The sequence below is a fragment of the Heloderma suspectum genome, chromosome 3, assembly GCF_057233095.1.
Source record: "Heloderma suspectum isolate Gila_16-S chromosome 3, 16-S_ref, whole genome shotgun sequence".
Taxonomy (NCBI): domain Eukaryota; kingdom Metazoa; phylum Chordata; class Lepidosauria; order Squamata; family Helodermatidae; genus Heloderma; species Heloderma suspectum.
In genome coordinates this window covers 286154376-286181770 of record NC_139460.1, presented here as the reverse complement: position 1 = coordinate 286181770, position 27395 = coordinate 286154376, and the positions used below count along the sequence as shown (strand labels likewise).

The following is a 27395-nucleotide window of genomic DNA, read 5'->3' as shown; positions in this document are numbered from 1 at the left end:
GCTTTATCAAAGAACTCCAAAACTACAATTACTACATGCACTACAAGCATATTGGAGAACAGCAAAAGAGTGAGAATATGCTTTCTTCATTCCATTGAGAGATTACATTGTAGTGTTGGAGTTCTCCACATCCCATCACTTTTGTCATACTGTCCTCATAGAGAAAGCAAGAAGGAAGTAGGGAAAGGTAAATTGGGTTGAGCCAAGAAGGTTCACACTGGCTGCAATCATATCCACTTACTTGGGATTAAGCTCCATTGACCTCAATGGGAATTCCCCGAGTTGGCATTTATAGAATCTCACAGTCTCTTTTTTTTAAACTGTGTTTGACAAAATAGTCTTTACTTGTTTGGCTGATATTATGAACTTCTGTATTTGTAGCCAAAGAAGATGCTAAAGATTCAAGAAATGAAGGTCAAACACATAAAGTATCAAATAAACTGGTAATTGTATTCATTTCATTTTGCATGTGAATTTTGATAACTGTAGCTCTGTGAACATATTTCCTAGGTCACTTTAGTTACTGTTGATCTCTCCAAACTGGTCAAATGGCAATTGAAGTGAATGTAAGCAAGTGTAAAGAGATGCACATTGGGGCAAACAGTCCCTGGGATCCAAACTGGTGGTGACTGTTCAAGAAAGAGGTGAATTTGGGGTTGTGGTGGATAGCTCAATGAAAATGTTGACCCAGTCTACAGCTGCTGTGAAAAAAGCAAATTCTATGTTGGGCATAATTAGAAAAGGAATTGAAAATAAAACTGTCAATACCATACTGCCCTCATACAAATCATGTGTGTGTCTGCACTTGGAATATGTGTACAGTTCTGATCACTGCAGCTAAAAAAAGGATATTGGAATATCAAGAGTTGGAAAAGGTACAGGAAACAGCAGCCAAAATGATTAAGAGACTACAGCAGCTCCCCTATGAAGAAAGGTTACAATGTCTGGGACTTCTTAGTTTTTTTTTAAAAGGTGAATATGGGGAAACATTATAGAAGTGTATAAAATTATGCATGGCATGGAGAAAGTGGATAGGAAGACGTTTTCCTCCCTTGTAATACTAGAATCCAGGATCATTCCATGAAAGTTAATGATGGGAGATTCAGCACGGATAAAGGGTAGTATTCACACAGCTCATAGGTAAAAATATGGAATTTGCTATCACAAGATATTGGACCTATTCACGTGATCACGGAGGGGGAAATAAGCCACAGTGGTTTATTTCCCCTGCTGTGTGTGCCAGGGGGATTTGCATAATTCTGTTGGAGGGGCCCTCCTCTGCATACTACCAGTATGAGACATACACTATGGTGGTCTTCTCTGCTGTGGCACCCCAGTTGTAGAATGCCCTCTCCTTGGAGGCCTGATTGGCACAGACACTGGTTTCATTTCAGGGGCAGTTGGGGTTGTTCATGGGTTGAACAACCCCAACTTAATGCAAGAACAAGCTATGGGTTAACCTGGGGTTGTTACATCTGAACAGGACCAGTGTGTTAGTTGAGTTGCCTTCAGGGGTTGTTTCCTTGACATCTGAACATCCCTGTTAAGGAACACCAGATCAAACTTGCTTGGGCATGCAGTAATAATGCATGATTGTTGGGATCATGGGGCTGGGGCTGTGGGCCACATAAATGGCTCTGAAAAAGATATTGCTTACTATAACACAAAGAATAAAGGCCTTGACTGTCTGATCTAAAATAACTCTTCCATTAACAGATCAACAGTAAGAACATAAGAGCCATGCTCAGTCATTCAAAGGGCAGTTCCTTAAACTGCAGTCTGTCTTCTCCCACTTCATATCTCATGGCATTTCACTTTTGAGAGCAATTTGGTGATACAGTGTAATGATATACTGTTCAATGAAAACCAAAGGCAAAAATAGTACTGGGTTGTACATAAATCCTTGGTTATCCCTGGATTTCTTTGGGTCTTCACCATAGTTTAAATTGACAGCAGCCTTTCTGGCTCCCTGTTAGGAGTGTGTATAATAATATACACTATGTGTGCGCGTGCACACACACATACACACTCTTTTTAAAAACAGCAACTTGAGGGTGATGACCCCTGTAGGAGTATAATTGTATAGGGTTGGCTCATGAACTTAAGGTTTTTAAACTGCTTCAGCAACTAGCACCTGGTTTTAAAAGATTGGTAGTTCGTCATAAGTGATGTGAGATCTAACTTGTCATCCCTGCATGTGAAAGAATCAGATTGTTAAAAGACCTTTTACCCTTTTTAATCTAATTTACATTTAACCTAACATTCAAATGTTGGAATACAAATAACATTCTAGCCTGTCTCAGAATTTTTCAGGTGTTCATAAGTATAACGTGAAGCTTTTGAAGAGGAATGAAGGGCCAAATGTGCCAGTAGAACAAAAGCCTTCAGTTGATGGGCCCAGTATAACCAAGAAGGTATGAAATATTATCATGTACATAAGTATATTCTGAAAAGTTTTTTTTACAAGACAATAGCGTATTAGATTTAAATAATTGAAAATCTGATTTTCTTCATGGACTTCTTCCCATGTGGGATTGCATCAGTGAAGGCCACAGCAGAACTGTCCAGAAACCTCTAAACCTGAGGATGCATTGGTCTCCCTCCCCACTTCCTAAGCATAAGCCAGAGTCACTAGATTTCCCACTAGAACCCTATCTTTCTGCTCCGACACAACTAGAAATAATAATTTCACAGGATTGGTGAGAACACTAGAAATTGCTTTATACATGAAATACAATATATGCGGGCCCAGCGGCAGAGCCCGGTCAGCCCTCGGTATAGTGCTGCCAGTGGGCTGCCGCTGAAGCCCCCTGTTGGTCAGCTGCCACCACCCGCCTGCCTGCTGTGGACCTTTGCCCACCCCCACCCCTGCAGCCCCTCACCTGCCCACCAACCAACCCTCCTGCGGCAGATCCTCGCCCGCCGCCTGCCGACCCATTTGGCCACCAACCCTCCTGCTGCTCTCACCTGCAACCACAGCAGCCCCTTGCTAACCCACCCAGATGTTTTTTAAACTGGTATGGTGGTTGCAGTGGGCACAGCTGTGGCTCCTCCTCTGCTAGCTCTGCTGACTGGCTGAGCCTGCAGGCCCCATATGTGATTTTAAACATTTGTTTTTTAAAAAAACCCTAACTTTTGAGTAGCAGTGATCTGAACGTTGCAGGTGGGGGGAACCACTCAGCCTGTGAGGCTACAGGAGCAGCATAAAGACTGCCCTGTGACCTCACATGCTGTGTTGCCGCCCCCCCCCCCCCGCTGCCTCTAATGGGTTCAAATCGCTGCTACTCAAAATGTAAGGTTTTTTAAAAAAAAAATTAAATGGGCTTCCACAGGGACTGGCTGCAGGCTCGGCCATGGCGTTTATATTCACAAGCTGGGGCAGCCAGCAGGGTAGACGAGGAAGAGGATGGTAGCTGAGGCAGGGATGGGCCCTTGGCACCTGTCCACCCATGCCAATGCCTGATGCTGGGCCTGCATGTATACATTGCCCAGCCAAATAAATCCAGTGAAACGACACATCAAACTACTAAAAGGATCAGGACCTCAGCTGCTTTGTATGGATTACTGGCGGGTTGTGAATCTCTATAACTTACTTGCTTTGCTTTAAACATGTTTAATATGACCCACATGCACTCCAGTGTGCACATACAGCTCCTGACCAACACAGCCTTCCTCCTTCACGGCAGTATTGACAGGAACTATATGCGCACAGTGGAGAAACATGGGCAAAACTGTTCCAAACGTATAATGAATGGGGACCTTGTAAGTTTCCAGCACACAGTTAAGTGCTTAAAACCTATTAATTCCAGTGGGATTTAATCTAATCTTCTCTGCCTTTCTGTCTATATGAATTCCTTAGAATGGATCTGAACTTGAAGACATTTTGGCATCTCTGAATATTTTCAAAGAAAAGGAAGTGCAGTCATCTTATTCCAAGCAGCCAACAAATGAAGAGCATTTGTCTCCACAATCTTTTGCTATGGTTTGTATCATGTGTTTGTATTTGCTGCAAAGTTGGAGTTAACTTCCTTGGTTTCTGTTGTTAAGTAAAGATGAATATAATGTATAGCCACGTGTTTGTGTGTGTGTGTGTGTGTGTCACTATTTAACTTCAGTTTCTTTTAAAGAAAGGAACACAGATGCTCAAAGAAATTTTGAAGATAGATGCTTCTGATGCAGCAGAAGCAAAGACAACGACTAATGAAGTTTCTACTTCCACTTGTAGGCAGGATTCTCATGAGCCTGCCTCACAACATAAACATACGAAAAAGATAGGTATGTACACAAAACATTTTATATTTGAAGAAATTATTGAAACACCTTAGAGATGTTTAAAATTAATGTTACTTGCCTTTATATTACCATTTCACATTCAAGGAAGTTAAACTAAATACCTTTGATTTCTTTAAACACTGATAACATATTCATTTTATATCGCTGACAGCAGCTTTCATGAACAGATCCCCCAGCACAGGAGGGTCTCAGAACAGTCAGTCTATAGAAACTGGAAGCCACCCACTTCTTGGACCCCCAAACCCATTGTCTACTCCAGTATCTGAGCTTTCTCGTATCTGTTCGCTTGTTGGAATGCTGCAGCCAGATTTCTCATTCCTTAGAACCCCACAGGTAAGCTTAGCTTTAAATAGTAGATCAGCTGAACAAATAAACCATCATCTTTAGTTACTGAAACTCCAGAAAAAAGATTGTCATTGTTTAATTCTAAAAATAAAACAAAACAATACTGAACATAATTGCATGAATCATGGTATGAGAGTTGCAAAATACCTGTAGCACATTATTTAGTGTTCTGTATGTTTCCCCAAACTTTACATCCATTAGCTTATAAATCCTTTCACTTATAGCCATTGGGTTGGATCCAATGATGTCTGTCTGATCAGAACAGGTAATGCTGGCAGAACAGATTTACCATGTCTCTGCAGTCCCCATCAGTGCCTGAAATCTGTTCTGGAGGGCTGTGGAACCCTCCAGAGCAAATCTGGGGGGCACATGGGGGATGAGAGCAAGGGGATGACCTGTTGCATGAGTGGCCATCTATCTGCTCATGTGACATTGCATGTAGCCCTTAATCAATGCTTTGAATATCAATTCCTGCTCCTCAGCTAGTCTTCCATAAAAATTAGTTACCTCACGGTTACAAGGCAAAGAAATTACCCACTTTTTGTTTAAATCTTGTATGAAAAACAAAGTTACTTATTAACACAATGTTGTTTTTCTTCCCTAGACAATGACTGTTTGTCAAGTAAAACTATCAAATGGTTTATTAGTACATGGACCTCAATGTCATTCTGAAAATGAAGCTAAGGAGAAAGCAGCATTTTTTGCTTTACAACAGTTGGTGAGACCAGTAGGCAAAACCCTCTAGAAAACCTTGGAATGGCTTTTTCCATGTATTACTTAGCTATGCTTATTATTTCACAAACATTAAGTATCCTTTTTCATGCAGAGCTCTGTTGGGATGAATTTACCTCTGCCGCCGCTGCCACCACCAGTATTTCCAAATTATCAACCTATGGGAGCTCTTGTGCCACCTGGATCCATTCCTCCAGTCTTCACCCAGCACACTGGTAAATCTGATCAATTTTAACTTTTTGTGTGTGAGGGATGCAGGAATCAATGTTTTCCATACATTAAAGTTGTAAATCATATTTTGAATCTTTGAAAATATAGACACTATTTAATTAACTTTCATAGATGTTGAGCAATGACCACCTACTAGCCCTTGGGTAGGCAACCTGTGGACATAGAACTGAATGTAGCCCTCAGCCTAATTTCAAAGGTCTTTGCAAGCGCTCAGTTCAGATCTCTGGCCAGTACAATTTGTCCCTCTTCCAGCAGCTCACTGGATGGGAGGGAGGGGGAGATGTAATAACTGTCAGTGTTTTGAATTGGTACTGGAATCTAAAATGAGCTAATTCTTTTCACAGGTAATATGTTTCCTTCACCATCTCATGCGTTCGGCCCAGTGCCATGGGGAGCACCAATGCCAGTTCATGGCAAACCTTATTATCCTGGTTCATATCCTGGAAATATGCCTTTTGTAGGGACTGTCCCAGTTGGCACACACAATCAATTTATACCGTTGCAGGTATGTTTTACAACAACCACACAGGTATATACACATTTATATATACTGCTCACATTTCAGAAGAGTAAACTTAATTCTTTTTTTAAAGGTAACTAAAAAAAGGGCTGCAAGCAAGATTAATTTTGAGTCTAAGGAATTCCCAGCTTCTCTTCAAGATGCGCAGTTAAGGAATGAACAGTCAGTATCTGACACTACAAAACTGAATCCACAGGATGCTGCTTCAGATCCTTTAAGATCTCCTCCTCAAGCTGCTCAGTCTATAGTGTCTTTTCAAGAGAAAATAGCTTCTCAAAGCTCAATTGCATCTCGTAAAAAATCAACACCAAATGTTTCTTCCAAGCGAAAGCCAAGAAAATTAGCTGTCAATTTTGGTGCACCCAAATCTTCAGAATAAGGATGGTACATGGATGCCTTTATTTTTCCATAAGCGTTATAAAACAATAAATACTATTTTAAATTAGAAGCATAATTCAAAAGATGCTTTGAAGTGTTAATATTTTATGTCAATTACATTATTTTTAAAAAACAATTATGTTCACTAAAGAGTTTGACTTAATCTGATACAAACAAGGAAACTCTGAATTAAGGTAACTCTACCCTAGCCAATGTGCCTAGGTCTCTAAAAAGTGGCTTTTACATACTATTCCAGGAGAGGAGCAATAATATTGTCATCGCAGCCCTAATTTATAATTCCTTTGTTTAAACTGAAAAGATTTCAGCCAATATAAGGCGTGATTGTTTTGTCTCCTTTTTAATTATTATAACTTCTAAAAGTGATTTATATATATGTAACCCCCATATTTGATTTCTATATTTCCAGATCCTTTTGATCTGATAGTGTGAATACATTCTAACTATTGTGGCACTGCCAGCTTTGCTTTGTGTAAGATTCATTTTAGGAGTTATTCCAAACAGCTTAAAAACCTGGACATTGTCCATCTAGAATTATTGTAATATACTGTCTTTATCTAAATGGCACCATGAAAAAGCCACTGATAGAGGAAACCAGAGTAAATAAATGCTTCAGGGATGATTTACGGAGTAATTTAAATGAAAACATTAAGAGGTACCCCATAATTGTTGCAAGTTGTAATTTTGGGAATGATTCCTATCTACAGCTCAGCTAACACATTGGTCCTGTTCAGACATAACAACCCCAGGTTAACCCATAGCTTGTTCTTGGGTTACGTTGGGGTTTAACCCAGGAACAACCCCAACTGCCCCTGTTCAGATGTCAAGGAAACAACTCTTGAAGGCAGCATTCAAGGGTTGTTAATGCAAACAGGAAGTGGCCCAGGTGCAGCACATGCCCCTGCAATTTGTGGGTTAATTAACACCTGATTTGCCACAGGATGCTACTGGGATGTCCAAACAGGGTCACATTCTCCACCACGGATCTGATTTTGTTCCTTACACAATTTTTTTTTAAAAATACCTTTTAGTACTTCCCTTGTTCTGGTCCATCCAATCGTGCATTTTCATAAATATGAGTAATCTTTCCAATTATTCAGAATTAAGTGTGTTTCTGTAGGCTAGATTTACATTTTACAGTTTTCTTAAGAGGATGACGATCAACCCAGTCTAACTAGTACTCAGATTTAAACATTGTCATTGTTCTACTATACAGTCTTCCTATAGTCTAATGTTCTTCAGCATACATTGTTTCATAATTTGAGGGAGATAACATAGAAAGCTGAAGGATACTGTTTTATCGCTAACTTTTAAAATGCCACAGTCTTATTTTAGCACAAGCAATCTTAGCAGTTGTACTGTGAGGGTGTATAGACTTTAATATATCACAGATTAGTTTTTCCAGATGAACCCCCATGTAGGGAAATAATGTCTGAACAGTCACATTAGTGTCATCTTAGCCCCAGGTATATCATCACAGAGGTATTTAAATGTAAGCTTCTCACTGTGTGGCTCCAAGCCAAAATATACTAGTACCACCCCTCAAACAATAGTGTATGTGATTTTTCTGTCATGCAAATTAACGTTCATGCAAAAACTGTAGAATGTTCCTTAGTTTAAGGGTTTCTTTACATTGCAGTATGGGAAGTGAGCACATACCACATAACCATGGGCATAATCCAGTTAAAGTGAGAAATGCTTTTCCCAGTGATTTCACTTTAAGAGGGAACACATGCTTAATGCTAGCATTTAGATCAATGGGATGTAAAAGTGCTTTAATCTGGGGCACAATCTAGACATATTTCCATTTATAAGATCTGACATATTCTGCTCATTAATGTAGTTTAAATTATTTTTCTCAACTCAGGTTGTATGGTATTTCTTTACTTTGGTCTCTAGAGCATGACTATGGATACAGACTCTCATGGAAGAGAGAACTGATTTGACTTGCCAATGTATCTGATATACTACTTAGAATTTTCATTTGTTTGCATCCTTAAACTCTCCACTGATTTGGGCAATGGAATCTCTTCTTCCATGCTAAATTCTGTAAGACCGACTATGGATTCTATTGTCTGTATTCTAGAACTAGACACCTTAAAGAAGGATTTATTGAAGATGATATCTCAGAACCAGCAAAACTATCTATCTGTTGGTATCTTTATACCAGGGCCTCTGTGTTTTAAATTCTAGTAAAACTGCCGAACAAGTTTTCATCAGCCTGGTTGTCATCAATGCTTTGCATCTGTATCTTTCAATGTGTTTTATTTTCTCTGTTAATTTGCAGGATCAGTATTAGTTTCCTTATACTGGCTGCCCAGTATTTAGATGTGTGACATCTAAGACATAAATAATTGGCATACAGCATTTTATTCATTATTTCAGCTTGGTTTTTGTAAAGGTATATTGCTCATTTTCTCTCAAAGTGTATTTTGTAAATGCTGGATTTTTTCACTAAGATCTTGTACAGAGCAGTATTTTATTAAAATCTGAAAGGGAAGACTTATGTGCACATTTTTATAGTTTTTTTAAAAAAGAACTTTGTCTATCTGCCAAGTTAAATGTTTAAAATTGGCATGAATATGAAGTGTATTTTTGTGTATAGTGTTGTGCATTTCAGAATTCTAGCATGTAGTTGTGCAAAGGATTGTGCAAAGGTATTTTAAATACAAATGTAAAAATATACATTGAAGGAATAAATCATATGGATTAAATACTCTGGACAACTTTAATACAATAATTTTATAGAAGACTTGACCTTGTCTGCTTGCATTAAAAATGTAAACCAAAGTATTCTGTGTTTCAGTAGTCTTGTTTTTTCATTGGCCAGTTGACATGACACATGGCTTAAGTTGCATGTTACAATGGGTTGGGGGGGGGTTGGGTAATTTTATATCTTTGTTCAACATTAAGATCAAGCTAAAAGAAACTTCATATCCACAGTCATACTACAATTCTGGATTCGGGCCATCTGTTTTTCAAGGGAGGCTGGGAAAATGCAATTCAGTTCACTTATTCTAAAGCTGTTTCCTTGTCAGAAAAATTTGGAAGAAAGCAGGAACAAACCTGAAATCTAACTCAAAATGCTACTATGATAGAGCACAATTAGGAACAAATGAACACAGAGTTTCTTCTGGGCCGGATATAAGTTTATCAATGTAGTATTTCAGTAATTCAGTATGTGTTGTCTACATTCAGATATTGGTTGAAACTTGGGTTGTGCATTCATAACTCAGCTCTACCTTTCAAGATCACCTAATCCACTGATTTGCTTTTAATGGAGGCAGGGAAGATTTAAAACCGCCTCCCGCACCTGGTGCCCTCCAGATGTCTTGGACCGCAGCTCCCATCAATCATCCCCACTCAGTATAGCCAGTGACCCTGCTGGTTGCGGATGGTGGAAGTTGTAGTACAATGCATATGGAGGGCACCAGGTTTGGAAAGGCTATTTTAAACATTTCTGGTAACAGTTTAAATGCTGATATAGGGACTGTTCACTTAATTCTTTTTGGTGAGAGGAGGCATCCAAATGTATAGGTAATCTTGGCACTGCCCAGGGAGGCAAGGATAACATGACTGTGATCTTTACAGTATTGTGTCCATCAGCTCCACCCCCAGTTCTTTCCCTGCCTACTCTCAGGACAGTGTCTTTCTGTAGAAGTGTTGTCTTCCCTTGGACTTTACCTATATTTTGTAAACCTCCTCACTTTTCCCCTTCTCTCTGCTTAAAAAATATTCCCCATTTTCTCACCTTCCTTCCTCTGTGCTGATAGACCCAGTTGGGAAGGGTGCTCCCTCAGAGTTGAAATTTACAAAGACTTGTGAGTAAAATCAATCTCTAATTTTAACCTTGGATTCCCTTAAATGAAAGGAAGCCAATATATGAGAGAGAGAGCGCGCGCGCGCGCGCATGTGCAATGGGCCAGTCTTTCAAAACAGGAAAAAGCCCAACCACCTGTTTTTCTGTTCTAATGGTGGTCATCCATATTTATTAAACTTTTCAAATAAAATTGCCTTGTTTGCTCTGATAGAAATTTATGGTAGGTGCACTTCAGCATGAAGAAGAGTAGCTGGAATACTATGAGGAAGGACTAAAATGCATCTTAAATATTTATTCTGTATAACCTCCAGATCATCTGTTCTACACAACCTCAGATCTGCACAATAAAGATTTGTGCTAAGATCATCCCTTCAAATATTTTCAATGCGGACTGTGCCAACTGACCTCCCTTGGTTTTAAAGGTACACCAAACTTCCACCAGCCTAGAAGCAGCCAAATTAATAGCCTATCTATGTGCCTTCAAAAACTGATCTTCTGAAAAATGTATGCCCAAAATACTTGAGAATTGTGCAATGCAGTTATTCCAGGAAAAAAGTATGTCTTTGCTAAAAGTATCCCAAACACCATAATTTTAGTTTTATAATTACTGATCTTTAAAAATTGAGTTCTACAATAAGTTCCCAGCTTTTTCAATAATCTATGCATTGCTATCTGTGTAAAGGCTAACAAGACCATATCTTCTGCATCTCAGATCTTGTCCTATGACGGGGAAAGAGGTAGAAGTTAGTTCATCCACAATATTAATATAAAAACTGAATAAGAAAGATGCTAGCAAAAACCCTTGTCTTAACCCTCAAAGTTCTATTTTCTGTCAAAAGTGCCCAGAGGGTCAGTGTGTACGGACATACCTGTATGGGTGTATAGAGAGCTCTTAGATTAAAATAAGGTAGGGTCAGGTAGACTAGCTCAGGTGGCAGATTTTCAGGTACACTAAATTTTAATGAATAAAGGATAGCAAATGATTAATTTACAATGCAATCCTATGTATATCTGCTCAGAAATAAGTTCCATGAGTCCAATGTGGCTTAACAGGTAAATGTGTGTAGGATTGTAACCTTAGATTCCCATCATTCTGCTTACCTGAGAGACCAGCTCCATTTGGGTTCTTCTCTCTCCATTGAAGCTTTTCCGCCCCTGGTGCTGGTCATTATAAAAACTATGTCACTTTTAAAAATTGGTGCTGGAGTTTGCTTGTTTTCCTCTTTATTCCTTTTGTGTTGTTTCTTAGATTGTAAGCTTGCAGGCAGGGACTGCCTTGTTTTTATTGATTCTATGTGTTATATCCAGTGTTAATCCTACTAAATAGGACTAACAGGGTTATCTGCTCTAGGTGTCTTTTTCACTGAAAAGCAAGGTAAAAACTGCTTTAAATAAACAATTTATTCTAATGCTGAATTTGGGTGATTTTGGGCACATCAGTTTGCAAGCGATACTTTGGGACTCCTTAGCAAACTAAAAGAGGCTTGTTTTTAATCCAGAAATGCAGCCCAACACGGACCAGTCAATTTTCAGGACCTGACTGTTGAGAGATCTTAAACCACAGCATGTTGAGGGAGTCAATTAAAAGGAAAATGAAGGGGGAGGGAATTGGCCTCTTTAAGGATTAGGGTTGGTTTCAGAAACATTATCAGGGAGTTACCAACAGAAGCTTGGTCAAGAGGCAGAACATTGCTCTTCCTTATTCTGTTCCTTCTCCCTCATCCTGCGACTCAGAGGCTTATTTATTTATTTATTCATTCATTCATTTTCTTAATTTATATACCGCCTTTTTTCCTCTTGCAAGGAACTCAAGGTGGCATTCGTGGTCCTCCATTTTTTTCCTTACAACAACCCTGTGAGGTAGGTTAGGCTGTGAGTCAGTGACTGGCCCAAACTTACCCAGTGAGCTTCATGGCCGAATGAGAACTAGAACCCGGATCTCCTGAGTCCTAGGCCAACACTCTTAACCACTACACCACAACGGCTGCCCCTAGAAACCCTGAGAAAGCAGCCCAAGTCTGCGGCCCTACGCACACTTATTTGGTGCCGATGCAGGCCTAGGCGATACCTTGATGAGGGCCCGCTAAAAATGCCACAAAAGACCGCGCACGCTTTCGAGTCTGCACACCCTCTTGTGGCATTGCGGTTGAGCCAAAGCTCGGCTGTGGGTTTTGGATCCCGCCCCTTCCTCCACGTAGAACTCTCTCTTTTTTTTAACATCACAATGGGGTTTACTTTTGAGTATGCATTCACAGGATTAGCCCGTAGCAGCTAAACGCTGAGATTGCAACCCTTCCCCTGAGGAAGCCCCATAGCGGTGGAGCCGTGCAGGTTCCTTTCCAGCAGGATGACTCAGCCCGCCACCCGCATTCCCCGCGTCACCGCTGCTCTCTTTCCCCGCTAACTCTTTCGCTTCACGCCCCGTCCCGCCTCAATCCCCTGCTGACCCGGTTGCCGCCTCCACCTTCCCTCCCCGTTCTCCTCTCCTGGTAGGCCCACCTCTCCTGGAGGAGCGTCATTCGCTCGCCCTCAAAGGGGCTGCTCCTTCCTTCCTTCCTTCCTTCCGCAGCCAGGGCGTGTGCGGGGCTGTTCTGCGCGCCGCACAGCTCCGAGTGCCTGGTGGTTGACGGGGGACGGGATGAAACTGACCGCCGCCGAAGCGCTGGAGGGAGATGCCGCCGCCGCCGCCTCCTCCATGGCCTCCGCGGAGCGCCCCACCAAATATATCTTGGGGGTCGACGTGGGCAGCACGGTGATCCGGTGCCATGTTTATGACAAGTCGGCCGTGGTCAAAGGGTTTAGTACTAAGCAGGTAAGAATTGTGGCCGGGCTATATTGGGGAAAGAGGTAAGCGTACGATAAAACTTCCTACGAGTTTACTCATGAGCAAGTCCCGTTGTGTTCATTAGGGCTTGCTCCTGGGTAAGTGTTACAAGATTGCGCCCCAACAATGCCATCCTGTATATGCCTACTCAGAAGTAAGCCCCCTTGAGTTCAGTAGCGCTAACTCGCAGATAGGTGGCTACAGGACTGCAGCCTAAGGCTCAGTTGAGTTTACTTCTGAGTAGACATGTGTGTGATTGCACTGTTAACGTTTTCCCTTCCTGCTTTAAAAAATAATAATTCTCCCCACCGCTGCTACCAGCAACAGCTACTTCCTGCCCTATTATTCTCTCCTCAAGGTAGTAGAGGGTCTGCTGTCAATCAGTAGTTCATTAATGAAGAACTTATCTTAATTTTTCAGCAAGCTGGTTTTATAGTCTTTCATGTATAGAGCACATTACAACTTCTAGGTCCTATTGGAGCATAGTTTGTGGCTGCCTCCTTCCCTGCTCCGTGTTCTTGTGTAGTAGGTAGGTGATAACATCGTGCACAGAGATTGTATATTTCATTTCAGCAGGCTACGTGGCAACCTTCCTGACCCCAAATAGTCCACATAAGAGAGGGAATGCTATGTTAAATGTGTCTGCAACAGTAAATGTGTAGAATCCTGTTATCAGTAACAGTGTGAAAGACTGCTGTTAATAACTTGATTGTCACCCTCTATGCTTTGTGTTGAATTTCCTTCTGACCTCACTGTTCACAAACGCCCCACCCCCGTACTGTATATAAATCTGAAACTCTCCATACTACTCCATGCACCTGCTGAAGTGGGCTATAGTCCACAAAAAATTATGCCAGAATAAATTGGTTAATCTTTAAGGTGCCGCAAGACTTCTGTTTTTTTAGAGTACTTGCTGTTTCTTTTGAAGTACTTCCTGCTATGCTCCGAGTGTAACACTGCAGTGCTAGAGTGCACTAAGCACATTTTAGTGAAACCCACTCTTGTTATTACAGTATAGGGATTCTCAAGCTTTGTTATCATGGACTTTTCTAAATCAAGAAAATAAACCTTCCAAACTGAGTTTAGAAGACAGAGGAAGGTTTCAGATTGCAAAATCTGTGGTGGATTAAAAGACAAAGTCCAGGGGTTGTTTTTGCTGATTGTGAAAACAGGCCCCACATATTGCTTGGAAATGCAGTTATGCTGTACTGATAAAAATGTTTAAACTGGGTTTTTTAATGCATTTTGCTACTTGTGGTGTAGTTGTTCCCAAGTGAGTAGCCAAGTTGCAAACTGCATTTGCCTTCTTTGACTATGGTCCAATGATATGTTTCTGAGACAGAGGACTTATAATATAGTTCTCCGATGAGGGTACTTCCCAGCACATTCTCAGTGTCAAACTACACATTACATTAAGCATGTGCTTCCACACAGTTACTTACAACTACCCCCCTTCTTTCACAAAAAGCCTCTGTGGGGAACCTGTTGCTATTGCCTCTGCAAGCTCACACACTTCATTTTAAACAAATGTTAGTCTAAATATTTGATCTGATTAGTACTGTTGGCGTGGTACACTTAACTCTCAACTGATAATGATGTAAGTTTTATGCAAGTCATCTGGTGCAATTGCTTCTCCATGCCCTGCACGTGATTATTCTTCATCACTGTCTTCTGTAAACCTGTGGTGAAAGACACAAGCAGAACTGTGTGGGTTAGGTTGTAATACTGTACTTATCTGGGAGTAAGCCCAATTGAAATCAGTGGGACTTGCTTCTGAGTAGACATGTATAGGATTGTGCTCTTATAGTATTGTGACCACACCTGTTGAATCTCTTCATTGTTCTTTACAACCTTTTAAAAATAGACCAGCAACACTTCTCCAGATGCAATAGATTGTGTTGATAATTCAGATAAGCTTTTCCTAAAGCAGAACCTCCTAATGTTGTTCCTTAAGAGCATCATATTGCCCTTTAAATCTCATTTGTGGCTACATGATTGCTCCCAAGCATGCTTTCCTGTGCTGTAGTGCTGGCTTCCTGAGGCTGAGTGCAATTAAACAGGCTGGGAGACAACTAGAATACAAGTGGCACAAGTCTTTTTGTGAATATGATCGAACAGAAGGGAAAGTGCATTATCTGGCCTACTTCATGGCAGTGATGGTGGCAAAGTGATGATGTTCTTTCTCTTCCACCATTGCATTCTCAAGCAGCTGTCCAGCTGAGCTTTTTTGGGTAGTGAAAAATGTATTGTACCTAAACTCTAGAAGGATGTATTAGAGCCCTTGGAGGCCTACTGAAGAAAGTCTACAAGATGCTTAAATGATAAAGTCATTAGTATCCATTCTGGCCTTGACATTAATATTAGAGCAGCTCCTTTGGAGGCATCCAGAGCACTGCCTGCTCCAGTTGTATGGGATCAGTTTCAGTCAATGCAGCTGGAGGATGTAGATAAGGGCATTTGGCAGACCACATATCTTCTTGATCCTTGTCTATTTTGGCTAATTACATCTACCTGAAGGGGATAGATTAGGTGGGTCCAGGAGATGATTAATGCCTCCTTATGAAAGGGAGTGGTCCCAACTGCCTTAAAGGAGGTGGTTGTGTGACAGTTCTTTAAGAAACCCTCTCTGGACTCATACAATTGAAACAACTAGTGCCCTAGTAATTGCAAATAGCCCTAGTAATGTGCTTGAGAGGGTGGTGGCAGTCCAACTCCAGACAGTCTTTCATGAGATGGATTATCTGGACCCATTTCCATCCAGGTTCGGGCCTTGTTTTGGCACTTAAACAGCCTTAGTCAGCCTGATACACAATCTCTGTTGGTTCTCCATGACCTCTCAGTGGAATTTGTTACCATCAACCAGGGTATCTTGTTGGATTGAGCTGAGTGTAGGGCATGGTGACATGGTAGTTCCACTACTGTCAGGAGTGCCCTAGCTGCCTCTTATAGTCCCCTCCAATAGCCAACTCAAAACACAGACGAAAAGGATTCTTTCCAAGGCTTTATTCCTTTTACAACTTAATGACTCTTTTAGATGCTAATCACCAATGACTAAGCAAGGAACTGCACTGGGGTAGTTAGCAGAGTAGCCTAAGCTCCAGGTAAGGCAGTTGGTCCCTGTTTGAAGGAGGAGGGCAGGAAGATTCTGAGCTTATGGGCTATGGAGAGGTCCTCCCTCTTACCCTTGGGTCCTCAGGATGCGACCGTTGTTCTAGCGCCAAGCGAGCAGAGCGCCTCCTCTCGGCACCCTCCATCTGACGTCACTCCCTGCGTCTGTGCCGAGCGTCCAGCAAGGCCCCATCCCCTGCTCTCTCGCTGCCAGGGTCACTCTCTCCCTCAGGAATGCAGGCAGGCGGAATCTCTCCCTGCCTCTGTGCCTGTGACAGATGAGCGAGCTCCTGTCCCACGGGTTGTTGCTCTTCCTCAGAATCAGAACTGCCCTGGGGGTCTATGGGCTCAGTTTCCACTCTGGCAACTACTACCTACAGGACAATTTCCAGAAGGTGATATTGGGGGATTTCTGCTCAACCCATGGCATTACAATTCATTTATGTTATGGGGTCCTGCAAAGTTTCATCTTATCCCCCACACTCTTTAATATCTATATGAAGCCACTGGATGAAATCATCTGAGAACTTGGAGTGAAGTGATGACACCCCATTGTGTTTCTTTTTGCCATCAGAATTGGCTAAGGCGGTGTAGGTGCTGAACCAGCACCTAGATTTGGTAATGGGCTGGAAGAAGGCCAATTAATGAAGCTGAATCCTAATAATGATAGTTGCACTGTGGGTAGATCAGGGATGGGCAACTTATGGGCCTGCAGATGTTTTGGTCTAGAAGTTGCCCACCCCTGAGGTAAATGGTTCTCAGGTCCAGCAAAGTGGTGTTCAACCTCTTCTGGAAAGGTTTGTGCTGTTCTTGAAAGTGCAGGTCCACAGCTTGGCAGTGGTCCTAGTTCCAGCTTTGTTAGTAGAAGCCCTTGGCTGAGAGGCTGGGTCCCTAAAAAGGTACCCACACTTTCTATTATTGAGGTTTTGCTTACCAGAGTAATGTGCTGAGGTTGATATGGAGAGCATAGTATAATGTTTACATTGTTCTACTTGCTCAGTATCGTCTGTGTGGGCCTGAAGAATGTAGCTTGTTAGGATTTAACTTTTTTTGATGCAAAATAATTCAAATGTTTAAAGGTATAAGCTTATGATGTACCTTATTTTATCACTTCTATTGTATTTAAGAGTCCATGTGTCATGGGGCCAGTTCAGAGCTGGTGGCCCTACACAACTGTGGGAAGCCTCATTGCCTAGTTTTGAGATTGTGTGGAAGCACCAATTGCAAGCAGTCACAGTTACAAATTGCAGCAGCTAGATGCATCTCTCTCAGATGAAGGTGACAGTATGTGGTCATTGTTGCCATGTCATTTAGGCTAGGCTACACACCCATTGGCAGATCTATGCACTCCTGGAATCAATTGTACTGGAGGTTCCCAAGTCCATGGACTGAATTATGATAGTGAGACAAAATGGCCCTGCTCAGACACACTTTGGGGAAGAGTATTAGGCTAACCATGGTGCATGGTAGTTACCACTAACCACTGCGAGTGCTACTACCACATATGAAGTTAACCATGTTCTGCAACGTGGCTAAACTAACCATTCTCCAACCACCCTCCCTCCCACAGGAACCCACAGTCCTCTGGATGGGTGACCATGCATCTCAGTGGCCTTTGCACTGTTGACCATTTTGGTGCTTATCACTGTTGGTCATTTTGGTGTGGCTATTCCTTCTTTGGCTGTTCTTGCTGCGGAGCTCTATGGCAGCTGTCAGTTGACCATGGGGGCAAGCCAGATGTCACACTAAGCCATGGTAGAGCCCACTAACCATCTTGCAGCAAGTGGTTAGTGAACGTAGTTACTACACCACCATGGTGGGGAAAGATGCCTGTTCAGACATCATGCTAAGCCAACATGGTTAGCTCAAAACTCCTAACCATCATGGCTTAGCATAGCATATGAATAGGCCCATTGAGTGAATTCAGCCCTCATATCATACATCCTTACAACAATCATATGAAATCTAACATTTTAATTCCTGTACCCAAGTGCACTGGTAAATCTGTACATCTTCCATTTCTGACATCCAGTTTGTTCATTATTTGGACATTGCCTGCTCAGCTGGAACATAAGCTGTTCTCACACAATTGAATTCTGTAACGAAGGGAAATTGCAATGGGGATGGGATGTAGCTCAGTTGTAAAGAACAAACTGTCACGCTTCTACCCCTTTTAGGAGAAAGTATCACAGCCCTGGTATTTAGGTCAGCACTAAGCTGATTGGCTAATTAGGCAATAGAAAATCTTCTGTAACGAAACACGCCTGCTCTGCAGGTCTGATAGGTATTTGTATTAACAGTAAATCTGGATTAAAAAAAAAACTTGAGAGAAGCTCATTATAAAAACTTAGCTTAGCTCTGACACAATCCAACAATATTTACAGGATAATGAGGTATGGTATGAGATCACAGAACATATACAAAATATACAAATGTTAACAAGTAAAAAACATTTCAAAAGCTTTCTAATAATTCCTTAGAAGCTTTCCTTTTGATTTTTATAAATCTTTGTCTCAAGTGACCTTTCTGAGCGGTTCCAAAGATAGGACTTTATATTCTAAAATCTCATTAGCTCGTAGAAACTGCTAACCAGAAAAATGTCTCTAATTATCAGTCTTAAACAAACTGTCTAAAGTTCAAACCTTAACTTAAAAATAAGGCATCATCTACAAGTCTAAACAATGGGGTTTCTCTAAGTTTTAAAATAAAATACTTTAAGGGCGCAATCCTATGCGTGTTAAAGGCCTGCAACTCCCAGCCTTGCTGGCTGGGGAATGCTGGGATTTGTAGGCCGTTTTTCTGTCTAAACTTGCATAGGATTGCTCCCTAAGTTGTATCTGAGCTTCTTTCCTTTGATTTTTTCCCAATATAACTGCTTTGAAGCTCCAAAAGTCATTCTTTACTCTTTCAAAGACAGGAAAGAGAGCAGATGCACAGAGTCTCATCTGACTTGTTAACGAACGCTAATTTAAGGTTGAGTGAAGAGCGAACAGGCAGTTGAAGAGGACAGGGTGAAAAAGACAAATGAGAGGGCAGCTATATTAAATCAATATGATAGTGAATATAGCTTCGTATTTTCTTAATATTTCTATGAGATTGTAGGCCTAAACGACAACATGAAGATTATGAGACAGGCTGTTTAAGCAGCAAGAATTTTACAAAATTCATTTTAAACTAAGTGAAGTTCTGTTCTTTTTATTGCAGTCAAAAGACCAGAGACAAAACCAGTCAGAGAACTAAGTGAAGGGGTGCATTAAGCCAGAGTTGCAAATACTTCACAATCCAACTGTTTTTCTCCGATATCCATGCCAGTCTTTTTCATGCAGAAGGTCCAGGTTCAATCTCTTGTTGTTGTTGTTGTTCAGTCGTTCAGTCGTGTCCGACTCTTCGTGACCCCATGGACCATAGCACGCCAGGCCTTCCTGTCCTGCGCTCTCTCCCGCAGCGTGCTCAAGTCCATATTCATTGCATCCGAAACACTGGGAAATTGCTGCTGTTCTTGACAGTTCTGAGCTAGATGGACCAATGTTCTGACTTAATACAAGGCAGGTTCTATTAAACTAGAAATATGCATAGTCCTGCATTGCTTGAGCTATTTCATTTTTTGCCCCATTGGCAGTGAAGCAACCTTTCTACAACAGTGATCTTTTTCTAGAATTTTCCAAGAATTTTCCAAGAATTTTCTAAAAGCTGTATGATAAACTGTTACTCCAGATCAAACTACGCTGGAACTAATTTAATTTATGGCAGGCCACCAGTGGACTGTAAAGCTTTCATGATCATGAATGTGGCAATCTACCTCTTGTTGGTTCTAATGATTGACTGTAGATTTGCTGACTGCTTTTCTTCCATATATTCTTTATATTTCATCAGATGCAAAGTTAATGGGACTCAGATGAGATGAAATATTTATCTCATAGGTATCACTAAAAGTTGTCTAATTGCTATTTCAGAGAGAGCTCCTGCTTGTTGGTAGTGCAACAAAACTCAGTTACTTTAACATTGCTGCAATGATAACACAATTCTCTTCTGCCTAGTAACTGCAAAAGATTCTCCATACATGTAAATAAAACCTCTTAATTTTCCAATGATTTATCTTCTATTCTGAGCCAAGACTAGGGAGCATTGTAAATATGACGGGATTAAATGTGATCCAGATGTCTTTTTATCTACCATGGATATGTAAAAAGGATCTACTTTGGCCTTTCATACCTTTTAAAAACTAAAAACACACTTAATATACCATTAAAATACAGTCATTTTGTATCGTATTGATCTGTACACTGCCTTGAAGGTAGGGGAGGTTGTGGTAAAAATAATTCAAATAAAGTTCCTTCTGTGTAGACTGGCATGTAATTTTTCATGTATGAGGATTGTACACCCAGGTTTTTCACCACATGAACATGCAGTTTGCATGGAAGCTGCATGTTCCAACATCCTGTGTGACAATTTATGTGTATATTGAAAATTAATTTCTGTGTTTAACGTGCTGTACATTGTACAAAAAAAAAAATTGTAGTGTGTACTTTGTTAAAGTACACAATACAAATTGTAATACAATGTAAATTGTAAATATGGAAGTTAAGTCCACAGAAGAGCTGTCAGTGTAGGAATTTTGTAAAATATAAAGTGGCCTTTTTTAAGTTAATCAAGACCACCATAATTCATGCTTTTGGATTGGTTCTGCTTTCTTGGTAATCCTGTGTTTTCTGTTACTAGGTAGAAGTCCTTCATCCTCAGGTAGGTTGGGTTGAACTGGACCCTGAAAATCTGTGGACACAATTTGTTGGTGTGATTAAAGAGGCAATTCAAGGTAAACAAGCAACTAAACACTAGTGACCCTTACAAAACATAATTGTTAGAATGTTTATTTTATCCTGATATCTGTATACCACTTTTCAAGGCCTAAGCCTTCACAACGCAGCTCACAATATATAAAAACAATACCAATATGTTAAAAATAATAATCCAGAAGCAAAGTTAATAAACAGACACATCATGTTTCCTACCTTGTAGGAATGTTAGGACGTACACTAACACGTTTAAGAACTAGGCATACATCAAAAGTTATTGAGTGAGGCTGTGTGTCTAATAGCACAATCCTATACGTATGTGTTTACTTAGAAGTAAATCCCACTGTATTCAATAGGGTAACTCCCAGGCAAGTGTAATAGGATTGCAACTAACTCCAGAAATGAAAATTAGCAAAGTATTACGTAGAACTCCCCCAAATACCTAAATGACAATTTCTAACAATTATTCTAGGTTCAAGCAGGGATATGTATATGTATAAATTACATATAATCCGACACATGTTCTATTAGTCGGTATCTGAGAGAGAAATATATTTGTAGCCACTCTAAGTATTTCACAGAAATCATCCAAATGGCCGCTCAGCAAAGCTCCTTCATTCTGGCTAAACTCTTAATGTGGGTGTGTTTTTTTGTTAGGCAAATAGCAGCTGCTGGGAAGCATCATTGGGGATAGTGAGGAGAAACAAAATTCCCTATCAGAACCTGCTATTTGCATTTCAAGAAAAGCTGCTAAGACTTCTTCCCAAGGCTTTCCTTAAAATGGAAATAGGCTTTCCTTGGCTGTTATTTGCATAACAAAAAAATACATACATTAATTGCAATTTTATATTTAATTTGGGCTTCAGAGAACTGCCTGAGGTGCTCTTGACCAGGGGTAGAACCTCAGAGTTGAGGACAAAATCCAGCCCACCTGATTCCCCGGATGGCCACATCGCCTCCTCTCCCACCTCCAATTGTTTGGTGGTTTCCTGGCTTTTGTGCAAATTTTCCCCGTTCTAAAAGGTTGAAAGGTCTCTCTTAAGGCTTTTGCTGGCAGTAAGAGCTTTAGGCTAAAATGTGCTGGTATTTCTGTCCCTACCCACATTAAATCCTCATTTGGCAAGTGGTAGGGGCTGCTTGTAGAATGGAATCGGTGGGGCTGGCTGCACATGGACCAGAACTGGTGACCAGCTCCTCTAGTGGGTGGGCATTATTGGAATCTGCCACTTGGGGTTTTTCCCGTTCTGTTGCTTATATTCTGTGCTCCATGCGACTGTCCTTTCTTGTATGTGTGCCTGTTACCACACAAAAAGGTCTAAAATAGTGCAACGCAATCCTGTTCCAGTTTACTCAGAAGTAAACTCAGAGCCAGTGTGGTGTGATGGTTAGAGTGTTGGGCTGGGAGATCCGGGTTCTAGTCCCCACTCGCCCATGAAGCTCACTGGGTGACTTTGGGCCAGTCACAGACTCTCAGCCCAACCTACCTCACAGGGTTGTTGTTGTGAGGATAAAATGGAGAGGAGGAGGACCACGTAAGCTGCCTTGGGGTCCTTGGAGGAAAAAAGGTGGGGTATAAATGCAATAAAGAAGCCCGACTGAAATCGACAGGGCTTACTCTCAAAATGTGCACAGGATTGCAGCCTTAGTATCGGGGTGTTCTCCTTCACAAGAAACGTACATGTTTAATTTGTATGTGTTCTAGCTTCCCTCTGCTTTATTAATGTGCCATGGTAGTATGCAGAACTGTCTAGATGTCTAAGATGGTGCGTTTATGAAATCCATCTTAAAAATGGATTCAGACAGCAAGGAAAAAAAGGCATATGTTACAATATGTAACATAGCGGTAGAGTTTGAAGGAGGAAGAGGAAATGAGAAGAGAGTAGTGGGGAGATGGAATTTGAAGGAGGAACAGGAAGTGAGGAGAGGACAGAGGGAGAGTGTTAGAGAGGCAAGAACAGGCCCTGTAACTGTTCTATAAGAAAGTATCTTAATAAAGAAAACCAAGATAGTGTTGGTCCATGAGGGGGGGAAATCCAAGATCCATAGTTGGGCTATACATTATACTGTTTATGTTAAGTTGCTCCTTTGATTACCACGTGAAACATAGTCAAATACATATGCTCTTTATTATGGTTGTTTAGACTTGTTCAGGTTAAAATACAAAGACAAATGCACAAATATCAGGACAGAGGTGACAATTTCTTGAATTTAGCTTATACGGTCAATCAGCTGAGCTCTTGTTTGCATAGCAATTAGACAGAAGTTAGTCACCTGTACAGTGATACGTGGGGCCTTATCTGAAATACAGTTGATTACAAATCTTTCATCTGGATGCCCTGAGAAGTTAGTCAGAAGAGGATAAATTATATGACATCTTATACGGTCAAATTAAAAAAGTAATAGAACTCTTTCCTCCTTCTAGCATGCTAGAACTAATCAAAACTTTCCGCCTCAGGTAGAGAATCTTTAATGTCATAGAATTTTATCCTGGTTTGCAGGGAATTGTATTTTTGTACCCATCCTAAACCATTAATTAAAAATATCTCTGTGCCTTCACTCTTGCATATCTTTGTTAGATCGTTCTGTTCCCAGGCCATGTTGCTAAAATTCCAAGCTGTGTTCACAGCAGCATCTCCTACTGCCAAAGAAGCAAGCTGGTTTTCCCCGACACCATGCACCTCCTTTGAATCACATGCCCATGACTATTTCATTAGCCATATTGTCTTGCCAAATTAACTTCAATTAAATTACCTATGAATGTATGCATGAACCATTTATGATACTAGAGCTACATTGCTGTAATTGTTCACTTGTTCAGTGTTCAAACTTTTCTTTTAGCTGCAGGAATTCAAGTGAACCAAATTTCTGCTCTTGGACTCTCGACACAGCGTGGAACTTTCATTACATGGAACAAGTATGTAGCGTGCATGCTGGTTATAACAGATGCTTGATTCTCTTGTGCTTTGTTTGTAGCTGTGGATGCTTTCTGAAACAAATAACACAAGATCAGATTGACTACTTGATCCAAATGTACTTGGTCAAATATGCTGAACAACAATGGAGTCTTTGAATTAATTTAGTAAACATCTAACCACAAAAGAGTTATGCCGGTTGCATAATCCAAGTTAGTTACCAGTTATGGAACAACATAATGAAAATTTAAAATAAGTATAACAGTTTATAACAGTGTTATGCAAATGTATGTCACTTATATTCAAAAAAATCAAAGAACCCTTCTTGGCTTTTGTTTGAAACTCCACATAGTATAAAAATTTCAGATTTTGTTTCATTTAAAACAAAATGCAAACTGCATATAACAGATAAATGTTTGAAAATGCAGTTGTCATTATGCTGTAAGGCAAACAATAGTTGCTCATATAGGTGTGTGTAGGTCAGGAATGGGCAACTTCAGGAGGTCCAGCGGCCATTTCCACCTCCCAGAACACCCCTCCCCCGTGGGCCACAAATGTACCTGCAGGTGCATTATTAGAAAAAGTGTTTTTCTAATTAGTTAGTTTTAGAAAAAACTCATACATTGGTGCTCTGTAGCAGCTACAGGGTGCCCAAAGTGTCAAAATTAGCTTGCAAACAAGTGAGCTTTGACGATGTTGGTGCTCTGTAGCCACTACAGATGCCTTTTTTTTTCCTTTCAAAAAAGGTTTTTTTAAACTGAGTTTTGGTATATTTGGGGGATGGCAGGGCTGCATGCAGCCCTCCCCTGGTGTAGACTCTCCTCAGACTTGTGCAGGATTGAGAAGCAAGAAGGCCTCATTCACTAGCAGATGACGCCCTTCTGAAATACACTTTTAGAAGGAGGTCTGTCACCTACATGAGACTTGATTCACCATGGCCAAATCCTGTGCCGACATGGATGTTGGCAAGCTGAAGTATCAAGCAGGGTAAGAGTGCTTCTTCTGAATTCGCTACCTCTGCTAAAAAATGTCAGGGGTGCAAATGCCTCCTGACCCCCCCAAAATAAGATCTAGACATATGGTTTCCTCATCCCTCTGGGGAATACCTGTGGCATGGTTTTCTCATCCCTCTGGGGAATACCTGTGGCAGCAGAAGAAGGTGCACAAACACTGGCCTTGGGTCCACAGCAAGGTGATTGCCTTGGTTAAGGAGAACTACATTTGCCAGCCTAAGGAGTTGACTTGTGAGTACTAGGACATCACTGCTGTATTCTGAGAGTTCTCTACTGTATTGCCCCGGCCATGGGCTTCGACCTCTTAATTTAGTCGTGTCAAGATAGTGATAAATCAGACCCAGGTTTACTTACAAGGAGTACTTTATTGAGTAACTTACAGCACACAGGTGTACCCAATGGTTGAATCAGACAGCTTCTCTGAACCCAGAGCCATGGGGTTGTTGTTTATTCGGTCAGTCGCTTCTGACTCTTCATGACTTCATGGACCAGCCCTCGCCAGAGCTTCCTGTCGGCCGTCGCCACCCCCAGCTCCCCCAAGGTCGAGTCTGTCACCTCCAGAATACCATCCATCCATCTTGCCCTTGGTCGGCCCCTCTTCCTTTTGCCTTCCACTTTCCCTAGCATCAGCATCTTCTCCAGGGTATCCTGTCTTCTCATTATGTGGCCAAAGTACTTCAGTTTTGCCTTTAATATCCTTCCGTCAAGTGAGCAGTCTGGCTTTCTTTCCTGGAGTATGGACTGGTTTGATCTTCTTGCAGTCCAAGGCACTCTCAGAATTTTCCTCCAGTACCACAGTTCAAAAGCATCTATCTTCCTTCGCTCAGCCTTCCTTATGGTTCAGCTCTCGCAGCCATAGGTTACTACGGGGAATACCATTGCTTTAACAATGCGGACCTTTGTTGTCAGTGTGATGTCTCTGCTCTTAACTATTTTATCAAGATTTGTCATTGCTGTCCTCCCAAGAAGTAAACGTCTTCTGATTTCCTGGCTGCAATGGGTTTTATACCATACATGTTAGCATTAGCAATGAGGCAGCATGACAGCAACAAGCACCCCCAGTGTTCGTTCCCAGCATAGACCGACAGCACTTGTTTCTCAGCGCAGCCACCTGTAGCTTTAAGGTAAACAAACGTCACTTCCCAGGCACACCTTGGTTAGATATTCTACTGATTAGTATGGAATGTGCTAGGCCGTGCTTTAGGCCCTTTAACGCTTCGTCACACTAATAATGAACTTAAGCAAGGCATTATGGATCTCTAGGCCCCCTCTAACACTACAGGTGACTTGGTTACATTCCTGGGGCCAATATATCCACTTACTGGGTTCCATGGAGCTTCTGACTGATGGGACTCTGAGGAAGCCCAATGTTATATCCTGGGAGCTCTTGAGATATGCAACTGGCCTCCCCAAGATCTTCTCACCAACTTGGTTCCATAGATCCTTTGATGAATTCACAGCAAAAAGTGGTGGGGAAGACACTTCTGTTCTCTCTGCTTTGCCTCTTCTCTCCACCCACGTTGAATGTTTGAATCCTTGTGGGCCCCAACTTGTTAAATATTAGGTGGACAATTGACCAGTATGCCAAAACTATAAGTCTGTTTCAAAGCCTTTTCTGATGAAGTAAGCTAAACTGTAAAGTGATAGTAAAAAGTAATAATGCAGCTACATATGTTTCAGGAATATTACTGATATTAAGAATGTGACTATCATGATTTCTTTTACTGGTGAACTCATTAATGAGGATGCAATACTTTAATAGTTTCCAATCAAAGAATAATATGTGAATAAATTATGGGAATATTGTATATCCTTGGAAGAGCTGTAGCAATAAGTAAGCGGAGAAGCAGTGTGGTGTAGAAAACACTCTTTAAGAATATTTTTATGTACAGTACTAATTCTCAGTTCCAGTTTTTGTGTAGGGTATAATTCTGTGAGAAGGGGACATAGCAATGGGCATGTCTTTTCAACTCTAAACTGAATAAATCTCACAGTTGTAAAACCAGTTATTCTGCTAAAAGTTTAATTAATCCATAGAAAGTGGTGTGTGTTACTTCAGTAGGGTTTAGCTGGCTCGAATTACTTTGAGAAGGGATTAAATTCTCATAGTTCACACAGAGCTTCTATTTCTTAATGAAATAAATAGTTTAAGCTTCTTCTAGTTCTGTTTGCACATAAGCACAATGTGTAGCCTTGAAGTAGATCTATCAGCAAAATTAATAAAAATGTATGCACTGAGGATCTTGAAGGCAGGATTATGCCATTAAATTCAGGTGGTGTTAAATAAGTGTCAGCTCTATGATTATAGTAACCTGTCAGCAACTAGACCCATTATTTCAGATGAAAATATAATTAATTACCCTGGTGTAGATATAGGAGTTCTTGTGAAATACATGTAACTTCTACAC

The 27395-nt window shown here is 41.0% G+C and overlaps 2 protein-coding genes across 4 annotated transcripts in view; both read left to right on the top strand.

The window, feature by feature from the left end:
* The window catches only part of XRN1 (5'-3' exoribonuclease 1), a 60603-nt gene extending 51293 nt beyond the window's left edge, over positions 1–9310 (top strand). The window contains exons 35-43 of one of the 2 annotated variants that reach the window (XM_084847187.1): positions 382–443; positions 2304–2414; positions 3860–3982; positions 4128–4275; positions 4448–4626; positions 5243–5356; positions 5465–5585; positions 5946–6106; positions 6195–9310. In XM_084847187.1, coding sequence (XP_084703313.1) covers positions 382–443; positions 2304–2414; positions 3860–3982; positions 4128–4275; positions 4448–4626; positions 5243–5356; positions 5465–5585; positions 5946–6106; positions 6195–6500 — 1325 coding nt within the window. In that variant the 3' untranslated portion in view covers positions 6501–9310. Of the gene's footprint in view, positions 1–381; positions 444–2303; positions 2415–3859; positions 3983–4127; positions 4276–4444; positions 4627–5242; positions 5357–5464; positions 5586–5945; positions 6107–6194 lie in introns of both variants that reach the window. The other variant, XM_084847186.1, reaches the window with a different exon arrangement.
* A 2792-nt stretch (positions 9311–12102) lies between these two features.
* Positions 12103–27395, top strand: part of GK5 (glycerol kinase 5) — a 57324-nt gene continuing 42031 nt past the window's right edge. For both annotated transcript variants that reach the window (XM_084847188.1, XM_084847189.1), the window contains exons 1-3: positions 12103–13149; positions 20989–21082; positions 23901–23976. In XM_084847188.1, the coding sequence (XP_084703314.1) occupies positions 12976–13149; positions 20989–21082; positions 23901–23976 (344 nt within the window). In that variant the 5' untranslated portion in view covers positions 12103–12975. The remainder of the gene's footprint in view (positions 13150–20988; positions 21083–23900; positions 23977–27395) is intronic.